General features: G+C 48.1%; 1 protein-coding gene across 1 annotated transcript; it reads right to left on the bottom strand.

The window, feature by feature from the left end:
- Positions 1-2075: 2075 nt before the first annotated feature.
- LOC117743851 (high affinity choline transporter 1-like) lies at positions 2076-17503 on the bottom strand. Its single transcript, XM_034551749.1, has 8 exons — positions 17147-17503; positions 9411-9524; positions 9110-9265; positions 8854-9002; positions 8627-8770; positions 7018-7171; positions 3022-3236; positions 2076-2882 (listed from the first exon to the last, which is right to left on the bottom strand). Exons 1-8 carry the CDS (start codon positions 17328-17330, stop codon positions 2346-2348), a joined length of 1653 nt encoding a protein of 550 aa, XP_034407640.1. The 5' UTR covers positions 17331-17503; the 3' UTR covers positions 2076-2345.
- Positions 17504-17859: the final 356 nt, after the last annotated feature.

Below are 17859 nucleotides of genomic sequence, written 5' to 3'. Positions count from 1 at the left end.
AAACAATTTAAAAACAGTAATAAAAACTATGTCTACAATAACTGAATATATACAGAACAGGCTACATATAAGTCTACAGTGTATTTATATTACACGGGTTGAAATGTTTAAAGTGATTGAAGTGTGTTGTGGTCTACTGGGAGCTCAGCTGGTTGTGCAGTCTGACAGCAGCAGGAAGGAAGAAATTGTGGTACCTCTCCTGAAGGAGCTGTGCAGAGCTGCCAGAGTATCCTGCATGGGGTGGGAGGTGTTGTCCCTCAGGGATGATAGCTTAGCCATCATCCTCCTGTCTCCTACCACCTCCACCATATCCAGTTGACACCCCAGCACAGTCTCTTCCTGTCAGCTGTTGAGATGCTGCTGCTCCAGCAGACCACTCCCTAGAAGATGGCTGAGTCAAAGAAGGTCTCCAGGAGTGCTCCTTGCACTCCTGGAGACCATGTCTCCTCAGCAGATACAGTCCGCTCTGTCCCTTTTTGTAAAGTGCACGAGTGTGATCGGTCCAGTCCAGTTTATTGGTAAAGTAAACACAGGTGAGACATCTCACAATCTCAATGTCCATTCCCTGGATGTTCACTGGTTCCGGAGGAGAGCGTTTACCCCGGCGGAAATCCATCAACTGCTCTTTGGTTTTACCAGAGTTGATCTGGAGGCGGTTCCGCTGGCACCATCCTATGAAGTCCTGGTTCAGTTCTGTGTATTCCCTGTCGTCATCGGCGGAAATGAGGCAGATGATTGCAGAGTCGTCAGAGAACTTTTGTATGTGGCAGTTAGCAGAGTTGTGTCCTATGAAGTCCCAGGTTTATATGTTGAAGAGGAATGGTGCCAGAACAGTTTCTTGTGGGGCCCCTGTGCTGCAGGACACCAGGTCTGACTCACACCCGTTTCCACACATACTGTGGATGGTTGGTGAGGGGCTCCACCCCCGTCTGCTCCAGCTTGATGTCCCTCAGTAGCAAATGCTGGTTGCCGATAAACCCGGCTGCCAAGTCCCAGCCAGAGTAGGCCCGTTTCTGTAATGCTAGATTTGGCCCAGATTGGGCCGCCATCAACGGGCCAGAGCCTGTTTCAGTGCTGGTTGCCGATAAACCCGGCTGCCATGTCCCAGCCAGAATAGGCCCGTTTCTGTAATGCCAGATTTGGCCCAGATTGGGCCGCCATCAACGGGCCAGAGCCTGTTTCAGTGCTGGTTGCCGATAAACTCGGCTGACACGTCCCAGCCAGAATAGACCCGTTTCTGTAATGCCAGATTTGGCCCAGATTCAGCAGCTATCAACGGGCCAGAGCCGTTTTAGTGCTGGTTGCCGTTAAACCCGGCTGCCATGTGTCAACCAGAATAGGGCCGTTTCTGTAATATCAACATCTGGGCCAGATATGGCAAAAATGAACTGGGCCAAAGTTGGCTCACATTTGGCCGCATCCAGCCGGAACACAGGCGAGTCAGCCGACACTCAGCCACAACACGGCCGAGTCCGCTGGCTACCTGGGAGGGCTCTGTTAACGGAGGTGACGAGCCAGAGCCCAGTGTGTGGAGTGTGAGCTAACGCTACCAACGCAGCACTGAAGCCTCAAAGCTAAAGTGGCATCTCGTGGGAAAGTCGATGGGGAGAAAGTAAAATGGGCTCCAGATTGGTCCGTGTAAGTTTTGTTAATTTGTTTTATGGTTCATTCGAAAAAACGATTTGTTCCATGAATTGTTCGCCTGTTGGGCGTCTTGTTGTGTGCGCAGGTTTACATACACATGATTACACATGATGTTTTTGCTTGTTCAACTGTAAGTGGATTTGATTTAGTTATTCAATACAAATCAAACCAAGAGGGAGATCAATTAGTTAAACTTATTTGAATGGGCTCTGGGCCACTTTGTACTTGAAAAGTTGGGCCACAAGGTCAAAAAGGTTAAGAACCCCTGGCCTATATGATACTAATGCCCCTCCTTTTAATGCTTACAGCCTGTAGGATCTTTCTATATCAACCAACATCAGATTGACCAACCAGGAAGCCAACCAGAATCAGGTTTCTGTTAAACACTATCTATGATTAAAAATAGTACCCCACATGAAAAATCTCTCAGATATTGGTATTTATTAATGAAAAAAGTGTCACGTTTCACCAGTTAGGCAATAACAGAAGACTGGTGAAACTCTTGAAAGAACAAAACTATGAAACAAAGACTGCTATCTTCATGAGGTTTTTGGCAAAACAATATTTTATGTGAATCTGAAAAAAAGATATTATATCTGAATTATATGCATTAATTAATTTTATAGAAAACAGTGAACATCATTGGCAACCAATACAATGTTACAAAAAGAAAACAAGACATGAAGTCAACAGGAACTGAATCAGCAACCTGTATTGAGCATTGATTCATGTTCAGAATCAGCAGCAGCCTTTTTACTATCAGCCTCTCTGGCTCCATCTGCTGGTGGTGGTGCTTCCTGAGACTTCACCTTGAACACGTCCCACCTCTCAGGAAGGATCTCCTTGTTAAACAGGAGTGAGGCCACATATGTAACTACCAGGATGGAGGCCAGAGCAGACAGCATGCAGATGGACTTGAAAGGAAAGCGCTGAACATAAACACCGTTCTCTAAAGTGCATCCTGGGAAATGTAGGATCACAGGGAGGCCAAACAACGGCTCTCCACACAAAACTCTCATCACCACTGCAACAACATAGCCTGCAGCAGCCCCATAACCGTTGGAAACCCTGATGAAGAGGACGCAGACCAGCTGGGGGAAAATAATGGTGTAAGTCAGGTCTGAGCACAGGATCCAGAAAATCATGATGCTGCTGTCCAGAGAGGTGAGGGATGTTCCCACAAGTCCTGCAGCCACTATAGACACACGGATCACCCACTGCAGCTCTTTATCAGATGCCTAAAAGCAAACACCATTAAATACTTAAATATTTAATCTTGAGGAAGTGAATAAATACAAAGCAGTAAAACAACAAACCCAGACCCAGTGAAGAGGTGAGGAAAGCATATAAAGAGCATGCTCCTGTTCCCTACTGCACCTGACTCCTGATGGTCTGGTAGATGGTGGTGGTGAAGATGGTGGTTGCAGACAAAATTACAGAGTCAGCTGATGACATCACTGCAGCAGCAATAGCTCCGATGCCAAAGGCAGAAATGTAGGTTGGGGTTAAATTCTGAAGGGTGATGGGCAACACCATGGCTGCCTCCCCTCGCTCGTATGGAGAAGGAGAGCCATATGAGGTGGAGTTCCAGTCTGAAACAGATCTTTGTCCTTAATCAGTTTGGCAAGAATTTCACATTCTAGCAAACTGAGACTTCACTGGTAGCAAGGATCCCCTGCTTACCAGTATCGATCACTGAGTGGGCAATTCCTTCAACGACCTGTGGGCGGGCTCGACACAGCTGTAACCAATTACCGCCAACTCGGGTGTATAACCAGGTTGGGGCCTGTAGCGTCAGCTGAAGCGTCAGGGAAGACTCCTCGTATGAAGACTCGGAGGATAAAGACCAGGAGTCTTTCGTTGGAGTCAAGACTCGGAGGATAAAGACCAGGAGTCTTTCGTTGGAGTCAAGACTCGGAGGATAAAGACCAGGAGTCTTTCGTTGGAGTCAAGACTCGGAGGATAAAGACCAGGAGTCTTTCGTTGGAGTCAAGACTCGGAGGATAAAGACCAGGAGTCTTTCGTTGGAGTCAAGACTCGGAGGATAAAGACCAGGAGTCTTTCGTTGGAGTCAAGACTCGGAGGATAAAGACCAGGAGTCTTTCGTTGGAGTCAAGACTCGGAGGATAAAGACCAGGAGTCTTTCGTTGGAGTCTTCGGTGGTGGCTGAGGGCGGCTGAGTATAAACATTTCCCTGTGAAAATGTGTTTTCTCTTCATACCTGTGTGCACATCTACTCGTAGATACTATAGACCGCGGACTCGGTCACACATGCACCAAAATCCTTCCTCTCTTATTCATCCCACCCGCTCAACACAGACCCAGCGCCTCGTCACAGGGGGCCTCTGGAACTGCCAGTCAGCCAACCGCAAGTCGGACTTCATCTCTGGCTTCGCTATCAAGCAATCGCTGGACTTCCTGGCTCTCACTGAGACCTGGATCACACCAGACAACACATCAACCCCTGCTGCTCTCTCCTCGGCCTTCTCCTTCAGCCACACACCCAGACCCTCTGGTCGGGGTGGTGGCCCAGGTCTACTCATCTCACCCAAATGGAGTTTTGCTCTCTACCCGCTTCCATTTACCCCACTGTCTTTTGAGTTTCATGCAGTGACTGTTACTCATCCGGTTCATCTAACCATTGACGTTCTCTACCGTCCTCCTGGTTCCTTTGGAGACTTCTTGGAAGAACTAGATGTCCTCCTATCAAACTTCCCAGAAAATGGACCCCCGCTCATCCTTCTGGGTGACTTTAACATCCAGACTGAGAAGTCATGTGACCTGCTACTCTTACTGTCTTCCTTTGCTCTCTCTCTCAGTCCTTCCCCTCCTACTCACAAAGCTGGCAACCACCGTGACTATATTTTCACCAGAAACTGCTCTACAGCTAACCTCACTGTAACTCCACTTCATGTTTCTGACCATTTCTTCATCTCTTACTCTCTCCCACTCTTTGGAACTGACAACCCTCCCACAACGGATTCTGCACCTGTCCGTCGCAACATCCGCACCCTCTCACCCTCCTCTCTGGCCTCCTCTGTTCTGTCAGCCCTCCCTCAACCGATTCCTTCGCACTTATGCAGCCTAACTTCGCCACTGACACTCTTCTCTCTACGCTATTGCCTCTCTTGATTCTCTCTGTCCTCTTACGACTCGAAAGGTCTGCAAGTCCTCTCCGGCTCCGTGGCTATCCGAACCGGTGCGCGCCGAGAGAGCCGCTATGCGAGCAGCGGAAAGGAAATGGCGAAAATCCAAACACGCCAGCGACCTGCTTGCCTATCAATCTCTTCTCTCCTCCTTCTCTGCGTCCATCTCTGCAGCCAAAAGTCTGTTCTATCAATCCAGAATCGAATCCTCTTTATCTAACCCTAAAAAGCTCTTCTCAATTTTTTCCAACCTCCTTGACCCCCCTGGTCCCCCCCCTCCCTCCACCCTTCTACCAAGCCACTTTGTTGACTACTTTACAAAAAAGATAGACGACATACGCTCTTCATTTACTAATCCATCTTCCATAACTACACCTCCAGTAACTTCATCTTCTTCCCCCTTGTTTTCCTCTTTTATCCCCCTGTCTCCCAATCAAGTTCTTACCTTGGTAACCTCTGCCCGCCCAACCACCTGCCCCCTTGACCCCATCCCTTCTCACCTTCTCCAGTCCATTGCTCCGGACCTTCTTCCCTTTCTCACCCATCTTATTAACACCTCCCTCTCAACCGGCTGTTTCCCTAACTCTCTGAAGGAGGCAAGAGTCAACCCTCTCCTGAAGAAACCCACTCTCGACCCATCTGAAGTCAACAACTACAGACCTGTCTCTCTCCTTCCCTTCCTCCAAAACTCTAGAGCGAGCTATCTTTAACCAAGTCTCAGGCCACTCAACAGAGACTGCCCTCCTTGCTGTCTCTGAGCAGCTTCACACTGCTAGAGCAGCCTCTCTCTCCTCTGTCCTCATCCTTCTAGACCTTTCCGCTGCCTTTGACACAGTGAACCACCAGATCCTCTTGTCCTCCCTCCAGGACCTGGGTATCTCAGGCACTGCGCTCTCACTCTTCTCATCCTACCTCACCAACCGCTCTTACCGGGTAACCTGGAGAGGATCTGTGTCTGAGCCTTGTCCTCTGACTACTGGGGTCCCTCAGAGTTCAGTCCTTGGTCCTCTTCTCTTCTCTCTGTACACCAACTCTCTTGGCTCTGTCATTCGCTCGCATGGCTTCACCTACCACAGCTATGCTGACGACACCCAACTGATCCTCTCGTTTCCCCAATCTGAAACACGGGTAGCAGCACGAATCTCTGCCTGTCTGACCGACACCTCTCAGTGGATGTCCGCTCACCACCTGAAAATTAACCCGGACAAGACTGAACTTCTCTTCCTTCCAGGAAAATGCTCTCCCACCCACAACCTAACTATTAACTTCAACAACTCAGTGCTGGTTCCGACTCCGACTGCCAGGAACCTCGGAGTGACGCTCGACAGTCAACTCTCCCTGACTGCCAACATTGCCGCAATAACACGCTCCTGTAGGTACATGCTGTACAACATCAGGAGAATACGACCCCTTCTCACTCAGAAGGCGGCACAGGTTCTGGTCCAGGCTCTGGTCATCTCACGGCTGGACTATTGCAACTCCCTCTTGGCAGGTCTACCTGCTAATGCCATTCAACCTCTACAGCTCATCCAGAATGCAGCTGCTCGACTGGTCTTCAACCTACCGAAATTTACCCACACTACTCCGCTCCTCCGCGACCTTCACTGGTTACCGGTGGCCGCCCGCATCCGCTTCAAAACATTGGTACTTGCGTACCGTGCTGCGAACAGATCGGGTCCGGTCTACATCCAGGACATGGTCAAACCGTACACCCCAGCCCGTTCACTTCGCTCGGCTTCTGCCAATCTGCTTGTAGCTCCTTCACTTCGAGCTAAACACTCAACAAAATCACTACTGTTTGCTGTGCTGGCTCCTCATTGGTGGAACAAGCTCCCCATTGACATCAGGACAGCAGAAAGTCTCTACATCTTCCGTCGCAAACTAAAAACAGATCTTTTTCGACTATACCTTGAATAGGTAGCACTTAAATGCTGTAGGAGCACTTAAATGCACTTTGTTGTTTAGCACTTTAGTAGCACTTAAATGGCACTTACGGATAGTTCTTTGTAGTTTAACTTTATTGAAGAAATTGTACTTGCTTGATTCTTGTTGTTCTGAGTTTGGACTCATGGTTTAATGCACTTATTGTAAGTCGCTTTGGATAAAAGCGTCAGCTAAATGACATGTAATGTAATGTAATGTAATGAAACACAGGAGGCAGAACAGACAACAATGAATGCTGATTCACCTCCCTGACGAGTACCAACAGGTAAAGAGTAGAGATTACCTGTTGAAGCTGCTACGGCTCCAATCAGCACAGATGGGATTCCTACAATGATGACAGCTCCTGCTGCTATGAAACAGATGATCCTGGCTGTAGACGTGGAGCTGGAGGACAGTGTCCTCTGATGGAAATCCTGAGAGGCCACATTTCCCAAAGTCTAGAACATTTTGTTTTTTAAAGTGAGCCTTTAAAGTCTTCCTTTATGTTGCTGATACTGACAGAAATTATGAAAAAATGTTTCATTTAATTTCAAAATTGTACTCAACTATAGCAAATAGTGACGTTCATCATAAGGTTTAGCTTCAAATAACTGAGATTTAATTAAATTTAAAGCTGGGTGATGAAACATTAATATATCTATATGTTAAGCCTCACGTGAAGATGGAATATCCAATAACAGTTATAAACACCTTAAAAAGCCACATTCTAAACCTTTATACACTAATGTTATTCATATTACTGTAGAGTTGTAATAGGTTATTTTGATTTGCATATGTACATAAAGGGAGTCTTATGTTTAAATTAATACATAAAGGAAGTTATGATATTATCGGAATTATTATGGAGCAATGTATTGTAAAGCATAAGATGATCACTGGATACAAGCGGCCGAAATGAGCTTCCTCCGTAGAGTGGCCGGGCTCAGCCTTAGAGATAGGGTAAGGAGCTCGGACATCAGGGGGGAGCTTGGAGTCGAGTCGCTGCTCCTTCGTGTCGAAAGGAGTCAGCTGAGGTTGTTCGGGCATCTAGTCAGGATGCCTCCTGGACGCCTCCCATTAGAGGTTTTCCGGGCACGTCCAACTGGTAGGAGGCCCCGGGGAAGACCGAGGACACGCTGGAGGGATTATATCTCCCGGCTGGCCTTGGAACGCCTCGGGACCCCCCAGAATGAGCTGGAAAGTGTTGCGGGTGAGAGGGAAGCCTGGGTCGGCCTGCTGAACCTGCTGCCACCGCGACCCGACCCCGGATAAGCGGGTGATAATGGATGGATGGATGGATGTTTTATTATTCTAACTATGTATTGATAACTGTATGATGCATGAGAATGAAAGGTAGTTTATTGTTTAGAAATGTTGTATAAAATTGGAAGCGGGGTGGGAACCCGAGACGTTACTTTATTTTGAAGGCAAGATAAGAGGTTTTATTCTGAAGGGGAACTTCTGTCTTGACCGGAAGTATGACGTCTGACCCCGTCACCTTAACCCAACTAAAGTGATGCTTTGTTTGACCCAGCGAATTACTAACATTTGAGGTGTTAAAGACGTGACTGGCTACTAAATGAAGGGAGTTGTACTGGGGTTAAACGTTCTCTTTTTACTTTTCTTTCGGCTTGAACATACTAGAGTGTAACTAAGTGTCTTTGAGTATTATGAAAAGCGCTATATAAATTAAATGCATTATTATTATTATTATTATAGACAGCACCTAATTCACACAGAGGAGATTTTGGTGAAAGTGTCTTAATCTGTGGACGTTCTGTTCAGCCGGCCCCCACGATCGTGAATGTATTATTGTCTTGTATCTTTTGCCATTAAATATTGTTAATTTTAACCATTCGAATCCTGAAGATCTTTGAGCCCGAGAAGTCCAGTAGAAATAATCTTTTTATTACCATCAGTAGAAAACGATCAATCCATCTCCAGACTTCATCAGACTCAAGCTGGCCAAGCCAGGAGCCCTGTTGTGTGTGGTTGAATGCTGTTTCAGTGATGTCAGTATAAACGTTACTGGTCAGAACGAAAGGGACACACAGCCACTGTGGAAAGAGGAAATTACTCAAGAGGCTCTAAATAAAAGAAGAATACATAATCTTGAACCTTCATTGAGTATAAAATGTACCAGGCTCAGAAACACCAGTGAGATCTGGATGACGTCAGTGTAAGCCACTGAGTAGAGACCTCCAAGAACAGTGTAGGTGATCACCACCACAGCAGAGATCCAGACGCAAACACTGAAGGGCAGATCTATAACAACACTCATGGTGGCTCCTGTACAAACACAGACAGCACACACAATGGAGGAAAAGCATGATGAGGAAAAACGATGTGGGGGTCAGAGAATGAGCAATACTTTGAGTGTACTTGTACATGTGTACCCAAGGAAATCAGTAATGGAGGAATCCAGACAACTTCAATTATGAGAGGAATGATGGCAAGAACCGCAGTCAGTTTGTTTCCATACTTCCTCTGAAAGGGATCCATCATACTGATGTAATGGCTCTCCGTCATTGGCTTTGCAAAGAACAGTCCACCTTTGAAAGGGATGAAAAAGAAGGGAACACTTTTCATTATTTGGCTCTGTGGCCACGCCCAGTCTCCATAGTGTTGTTACTGATACAGGGTGTGTCTCAAAGTGCTAACAGAAGGTTGTTTTAAGGTAAAGTCAAAGTGACTCACCGATGATAAAGGAAATAGAAATTTGCAGAGGAAAAAGGGCCCAGATTAGACCTCTGGTGGGGTCATAGACAGACTCTGCAATACCAATGATGAAGCCACCTCCAACCCAAGTAGCTGCAGTAGAAAAAATACACACACACAGATGCATAATCAGAATCAATTGGCCATGTATGCATAGGCATAGAAGGTAGACTAGAAGTAAGCATAACATTTACTATGTATAATATAAATATATATATATTAGTGCTAGGCAAAAGAGGAAAAAATGTAATCGATTAATTGCATGTTTTTCTGAGATTAACTGCGTTTAATCGCATTATGAATTAAAAACTAGTGTATTGCACGCTTTTATTTTAAAATAATGTTATCACTCTGCTTCCTCCCCGGAGTCGTTGTGACTTCACGTCTCATAGGGTCCATTGGACCTGGAGGTGTCTGATGCCTGGTGAGCCGGCCTCCCACCTTGGCCCTGCTGATGCCCCGCCCCCTCCTCTCTACCTCCTTCTGTTTCATGGATTGGAGTTCCATTCATACATTGTCATATTCATGTAATGTGTTTATGTAACTTTGTAAATGCTGTTCATTCTGTACACATGACATCTATTGCTTCTGTCCATCCGGGGAGAGGGATCCTCCTCTGTTGCTCTCCTGAAGGTTTCTTCCCTTTTTTCTTTTTTATTTTTGGGGAGTTTTTCCTGATTCGATGTGAGGTCCTGGGACAGGGATGTTGTATGTGTTGTGGCATCACAAGGGGACAGGTAGTGGAGGGACGCTACAGAGTGGCCACCAGTGCAAAAACTACATCTCCCAGCCTGCCTCACCGCTCACCCAGCTGCAGCTGCTTAAGGCACCTGATTGAGGCAGGGCTGGGAGACTTAAGGGAGAGCACCTGGGAAGGAGAAAGGAGAGCGGAAGGTGAACCCACGAGCACCTGGAAGAGGACAACAAGGGAGAGGACCTCGTAGCTTGGATTCACCAGGATTGAGTTTTTGTTTGGTTAATTAACCACTTTCTCCTCCGGGATGTTTTGTGTTACCTAACTGGACCTTTTTTTTGATACTTTGTTGTTTTTGGATGTTACCTTGCTGGTGGGATGGGAAATAAACCTGGACTTTTTGTTAAATACCCTTGGACGTGCCTGTGGTCATCTCTCTCTTTGCACCGCCCCATGCTAGCCTGTCCTAGCGACAGCCCGTGACACTACAGGTGGTGGAGAATGCGGGCACTGGGGCCAAAGTGCGGATGATTGAGAGAGGAGATATTGACGACTTGTCCCAACTTTTTTTCAGAACTTCAAACCCCAGGCCACCAATCCAAAATGGAGCCACTGATGCAGATGCTGTTGGAGAGCCAGAGGGCGCAGCAGGAAATCAGCGGTGCCCTGTTGGCACAGCAAATCAGGGCTAATGAACTGAAGGAGCAGGAGCTCAGGCAGAGGCCAGAGTCGAAGCCCAGGGCTGCTGATTACATCCCTAAACTTGGCGTGACCGACGATGTGGAAGCTTACCTTCATGCCTTTGAAGCTACGGCGACTCGAGAAGGGTGGCCAAAGAGACAGTGGGTTGGACTTCTGGCGCCGTTCCTATCCGGTGAGGCCCTTAAAGCATTTCGAGATGTAGAGGCTGATATTGCCCACGACTACGACCAGTTAAAGGGGGAGATTTTGAGTCGCCAGGGGCTCACCAAATTTAGCATGGCCCAACGGTTTCATAACTGGACTTTCCTAAGCGGAGAGACGCCCCGGTCCCAAATGCACGAGTTGATACGAGTGGCGAAAAGGTGGTTGGAACCGGACAAACACAGCCCGGCGGACATGATAGAAACCCTGGTTATGGACAAGTATCTACGGGGTCTACCGTACGAGGCAAAAAAAATAATTGGCCACCAAAAGTTAACAACGGCCACAGGGTTGGTAGAAGCCGTAGAACAGTTCCAGGCGGCCTCGGACATGCTCCAATCACCCTGTGAAGCGCCGGTGGCTTCTGTCCCGGCCCGGCCAAGTGTGCGTCGCCAAAGAGGTCCGGCCCTGGCCAACCCTCACTCGGACCCACCCAGCAGAGGCGGTAGTTCACCTGGACAGCCACGAGCGTTCCGGAACCCAGAGCCCTGCCAGTGCTATCGCTGTGGCAAATTCGGCCACATCTCCTGGCAGTGTGAAAGGCTAGACGAGCCCATGCCCACAGCGGAATCCGCCAGCGGCCCCCATGTCCACTTTGCTGCCCTCCTGGGCGAAAGTAGGGACCGGCGACCAACGTGCCCCGTAAAGGTGAATCGACGGGACCTAGAAGCCTTGCTCGATTCAGGAAGTGCTCGGACCCTAGTCCAGGAGGCAGTTTTGGAGGCAACGTCCCCGGCTCAAGGCGATCCCGTCCCGGTGGTTTGTGTCCACGGAGATACCCGAGAGTATCCGACCACCGTAGTGAAACTGACCACAACTAAGGGCACGTTTAATGTCGAGGTGGGAGTAATCCGGGACCTCCCGGTCCCAGTCCTGATCGGGCGTGACTTCCCAGCTTTCTGGATGCTGTGGAGGGAAGCCCTAAAGAAGCTTAGTCGGGAGCCCCGCAAACGTAAGTCGAACCATCCACAATTGAGTAAAACCTGGGTTAACGTTGCCAAACCATGCTTGTCAGTCCAAGCCTTGGCAGAAGCTTCTAGTGGAGCTGAGTCTGATGACGCTGAGCCCCAACCTGGGCCAAGTGAGGAGGACACTGATGGCCCTCGAGAAACACTGCCCCTTAAAGGTCAGTATGGAACCGCACAGTTGCAGGACCTGACTCTGGGTAATGCCTTAAGAAACGTTCAGGTCCTAGAGGGAACGTTGGTGGGAACCCGGTTGACCCCTTCCTACCCTCATTTTTCAGTGAAAAATGGCCTCTTGTATCAGGTAACAAGAAGTAAGGACCAAATCGTTGAGCAACTACTTGTGCCCCGGCCTCACCGCTCCACAGTTCTGCAGTTGGCCCACACTCACTTGCTGGGAGCGCACTTGGGCGTAGAGAAGACTAAAGAGAGGGTGTTACAGAGGTTTTTTTGGCCCGGAGTCCACAAGGAGATAGAGAACTACTGCCGCAGCTGCCCAGATTGTCAGGTCACCGCTCCGAAACCGACGTACCGGAACCCCCTTATCCCTTTGCCTATTATAGAAACCCCCTTTGAACGAGTAGGCATGGATATTGTGGGTCCCCTGCCCAAAAGTGTCCGAGGGCACCAGTACATCTTGGTCATAGTGGACTACGCCACCCGTTATCCGGAAGCCGTCCCTTTAAGAAAGGCCAATGCTAAACAAATAGCAAAAGAACTGTTCCTCTTCAGCAGCCGCGTGGGGATTCCAAAGGAGATTCTTACCGACCAGGGGACCCCCTTTATGTCGAGGGTCACCAAGGAGTTGTGTGCGCTGTTACACGTGAAACAGGTGAGAACCTCGGTCTACCACCCCCAGACAGATGGGCTAGTGGAGAGGTTCAACAAGACCCTGAAAGCCATGCTGAGGAAGGCCATCGACAAAGACGGAAGAAACTGGGACCAGCTATTACCCTACCTTCTGTTTGCGGTAAGAGAGGTGCCTCAGGCTTCCACTGGCTTCTCACCCTTTGACCTGTTGTATTCTCACAAACCCAGGGGCCTTCTGGACATCGCCAAGGAGACGTGGGAGGAGCAACCCTGTCCCCATCGTACCATGATTGAACACGTGGGGGCGATGCGGGACCGGATGGCAGCTGTGTTCCCCATTGTGAAGGAACACATGGAGAAGGCTCAGAGGGATCAAAGGGCCGCCTATAACCGAGCAGCACAACCCAGGGAATTCAACCCTGGAGACAGAGTCCTAGTTCTTGTCCCCACTGTGGAATGTAAGTTCTTGGCTACTTGGCAGGGGCCCTTTGAAGTAATTGAAAAGGTTGGGGAAGTCAATTACAAAGTACGACAAACAGGGAAGAGGAAAGGTGAGCAAATCTACCATATTAACCTCCTAAAGAAATGGCATGAGCGAGAGGTGTTGTTCAATGGCCTTTCCCCCAGAGAGTCGAAAGAACCCGCCCGGGACGAGGTGCAGTTAGGCCCGGACCTCTCTCCGCACCAGCGGTAGCAGGCAAAGGAGCTGGTAGAAGGAAATCAGGAGGTATTTTCATCCCTCCCAGGCTACACCCACCTGGTGGAACATGAGGTACGCACCCAGCCGGGAAAAACGGTGAACCAAAAGCCATATCGGGTGCCGGAGGCCCGCAAGAAGCTGATTAACGAGGAGGTAAGGAAGATGCTGGCATTGAACGTGATTGAGGAATCCAAGAGTGCCTGGTCAAGCCCCATCGTCCTGGCTGACAAACCGGACGGAACAGCCCGGTTCTGTAATGATTTCAGAAAAGTAAATGACATTTCTGAATTTGATGCATATCCCATGCCTCGTGTCGATGAGCTAATTGAAAGCCTGGGCCAGGCACGTTTCCTAACCACCCTGGATCTCACCAAAGGTTATTGGCAGGTTCCATTGTCTCCAGGGTCGAAGGAGAAGACAGCCTTTGCCACCCCGGGAGGCCTCTGGCAGTACCGGATGATGCCTTTTGGCCTGTTTGGAGCCCCCGCCACCTTCCAGCGCCTGATGGACCAAGTACTGAAACCCCATCGAGAATATGCAGCGGCCTATCTGGATGATGTGGTAATTCAGAGCCCAGACTGGGAGAGCCACCTACCACGGGTTCAGAAGGTCCTCGACTCCCTCCGACAGGCAGGCTTGACCGCCAACCCCAAAAAGTGTAGGCTGGCGTTTGGGGAGACCAACTACTTGGGGTACACCATCGGGCGGGGCCTTGTGAAACCCCAGGATGCGAAACTCGCTGCCATCCAAGACTGGCCAAAGCCGTTGACCAAAAAACAGGTGAGATCCTTCTTGGGCCTGGCCAATTATTACAGACGTTTTATCCCGGATTTCTCTGTGATAGCAGCCCCTCTCACCGAACTGACGACCAAGAAACATTCCCGTATGGTGACATGGTGCCCGGCCGCAGAAGAGGCCTTTAACGACCTGAAGAGGGCCTTGTGTTCGAAACCAGTCCTGATGGCCCCCGACTTTAGCAAGGAGTTTGTGGTCCAGGCAGATGCTTCTGAGATGGGCCTGGGTGCTGTCTTAGCCCAGATGAAGGAAGGTGAGGAACACCCCGTTCTGTATTTGAGCCGGAAGTTGCTGCCAAGGGAGAAGAACTATGCCACAGTGGAGAAAGAGTGCCTAGCGTTGAAATGGGCCCTGGAAACCCTCAAATATTACCTGGAAGGAGGTTCACTCTGGTAACAGATCATTCACCTTTGCAATGGATGGCAAAAAATAAGGAAACAAACAGCAGGGTAACTAGGTGGTAACTAGGTGTTTTTTAAGCCTCCAGCCGTTTAACTTCTCTGTCATTCACAGGCCAGGACGACGCCATGGCAACGCAGATGCCCTGTCCCGCCGTGATGCCTTCTGGTGCTCATTCACCCTGCTGAGGACGTCAGGCCCGGGGAGAGGGATATGTGGCATCACAAGGGGACAGGTAGTGGAGGGACGCTACAGAGTGGCCACCAGTGCAAAAACTACATCTCCCAGCCTGCCTCACCGCTCACCCAGCTGCAGCTGCTTAAGGCACCTGATTGAGGCAGGGCTGGGAGACTTAAGGGAGAGCACCTGGGAAGGAGAAAGGAGAGCGGAAGGTGAACCCACGAGCACCTGGAAGAGGACAACAAGGGAGAGGACCTCGTAGCTTGGATTCACCAGGATTGAGTTTTTGTTTGGTTAATTAACCACTTTCTCCTCCGGGATGTTTTGTGTTACCTAACTGGACCTTTTTTTTGATACTTTGTTGTTTTTGGATGTTACCTTGCTGGTGGGATGGGAAATAAACCTGGACTTTTTGTTAAATACCCTTGGACGTGCCTGTGGTCATCTCTCTCTTTGCACCGCCCCAGGCTAGCCTGTCCTAGCGACAGCCCGTGACACTACAGTGTACAGATTGTAAAGCCCTCTGAGGCAAATTTGTAATTTGTGATATTGGGCTATACAAAATAAACTGAATTGAATTGAAATTGTTATCAGAACAATATAACAGGCACTCTGGGAGCATTAGCAAGTTAACATACAGAATATACATCTGTTTAAAAAAAGTCTGTAAATCCTCTGAAACAATAAAGCAGTTACACTAACCCCGCCGCCATCTTTATAGTCCGCTCCGTTTCATACAAATCGATGGAGCGTCTTGAGGCTCATACGTGTCGTCTTTCATTGTGTTTCTAATGCTGCGTTCACACCAAACGCGTTGCGAATATTCGCAACGCATTTGGTGTGAACGCAGCATATGGACGCTCCTCAGACCGACCACTTCCACTGCAGGAATCGTTCTGGAGTCACTGCTCTACACTTTGCCGAGGCATGTGTTCATTTTGCTTGCGTTGGTTTATCGACAGTTCTCCCGCACGCCGCAGTAGTCTGACTAAGTTTCGCTCCATTGGTTGTATCAATGCGTTAATAACGCGTTAACGTGCCAAGCCCTAATATATATATATATATATATATATAAACCTAAAACACAACATCAATGACAATGAAATAGAGGTAATAGGGCAACATGGAGGTAATAGTGCAGTATGACATTCATCGTTCATCAGAGTAAAAGCCAGTGGAAAGAAGCTGTTTTGGGCGTCTGGTGGTTTTGGCGTACAGCGCTCTGCAGCGCCTACCAGAGGCGAGGAGTTGGAACTGGTTTTGTCTAGGGTGTGTTGGGTCTGTAGTGATTCAATTCAATTCAGTTCATTTTGTATAGCCCAATATCACAAATTACAAATTTATTTATGATTCCTGTCCGTTTTCTCACTCTGGAGATGTACAAGGCCTGGATGGAGAGCAGGCTGGCACCAATGATCTTCTCTGCTGACCTGACAGTCCGTTGTACTCTGTTCCTTTTCCTGTTTGGTGGTCGATCCAAACAGGAAAAGGTGATGAATGTGCAGAGAACAGACTGGATGTTAGAGGAGTGAATCAGCAGCTCCTGAGGCAGGTTGAACTTCCTGAGCTGGCGCAGAAAGTACATCCTCTGCTGGTACCATTTTCAAGATGGTGTAGATGTTGGAGGCCCACTTTAAGTCCTGAGAGATTGTGGATCCCGGAAACCTGAAGGTCTCCACAGCAGACACAGTGCTGTTCTTGCGCATGTCCCTCGAGAGTCGAGGTGTTGCAGCACGGAGTGCATGTTTGGGAGAGATGCCAGGGCCGTTGACAATATTTGGGACAGGTGCCAGGGCCGTTAACAATATTTGGGACAGGTGCCAGGGCCGTTGACAATATTTGGGAGAGGTGCCAGGGCAGTTGGCTGTTTTCAGCCCTTATTTTTTGGTAATTTGACAAGATGTAATTGTTTAGAATGATAACCCATAATAACCCGAAAACAGAAGAAGTACCAGGGAGCGTTGTAGCGAGGCTGCCATCTTGATCTTATTTTTTCCATAATTAGTGTTGTATCATTAATTTACAGTATATTCATTTAAATGTTTGTGATTAGAGAAATGTCCAACGTTTTTCAGGAAATAAACATTATTATTATTATTATGTGACATGAACATATGTAAACTCAAATTTTGTATTTGACCAATTTACTGAAGCCTGAAAATAGAGAAAAAGACTAGAGATCATACAAATGCATTAAAACAAATACATGAGTAAAACCACTAATGAGATGATCAATAAGTGTATTTGAAATGATCAAACCAAAACTCACCAGTCATCGTGAAGACTCCCACTACCAAGCTGACACTCCGGTTCGCCAAAAAAGAAACCTCCAGCCGTCCACCTTGTGTCTTATTCTCCATCTTCTTAGACTTTACAGAGGCCCAGATGCCGATTCCCAACACAAGCAGGAAGAATGCTATCATCATTATCAGACCTGGTATATTGAGAGCCATCGTGGATTAAACCTACAGCGGAGACAGTCGGTCTACTTCTCCTGCGAGGTGCTTCAGTTGCAGATCCCCTGTGAGTATGAAAGTCATTAAATAATTTGACAGGCACCCAACTCCTGGGACGTTACAGCCTATTTGCTTACAGTATAATATGATGATTGTGCAATGCCCAAAATAAATGAAAAGAAGTGATCTATGGCCAACCCCTTTGACACCTCTTGGTTTGCCGTCTGCTGATTCAGTTTTTATCTTTCTTGCCTTTGGTGACGTCAGTCGGTTATGGATGAGTTCGGACTTGTAAAGAAGATACATGGTGCTCTTTTATTACTCCCATTCTGTTTACACCAACCTCCATTTGTTTTAAATCTTATTCAGACTACGTGTTGACATCGTGTTGGTGTTGGTTGCAAACAAGTGTCCACAGATTTTGTCATTCCACATACAAAAAATATGCTGTTGGAAAACTTATTTTCAGGGCCTACAGTTGATGCTGCTAGCCAGCTGAATTGTTTCCATTTAGCACAAGTCCAAA

Source organism: Cyclopterus lumpus, chromosome 2, assembly GCF_009769545.1.
Source record: "Cyclopterus lumpus isolate fCycLum1 chromosome 2, fCycLum1.pri, whole genome shotgun sequence".
Taxonomy (NCBI): domain Eukaryota; kingdom Metazoa; phylum Chordata; class Actinopteri; order Perciformes; family Cyclopteridae; genus Cyclopterus; species Cyclopterus lumpus.
This window is presented reverse-complemented; position numbering and strand designations above follow the sequence as displayed.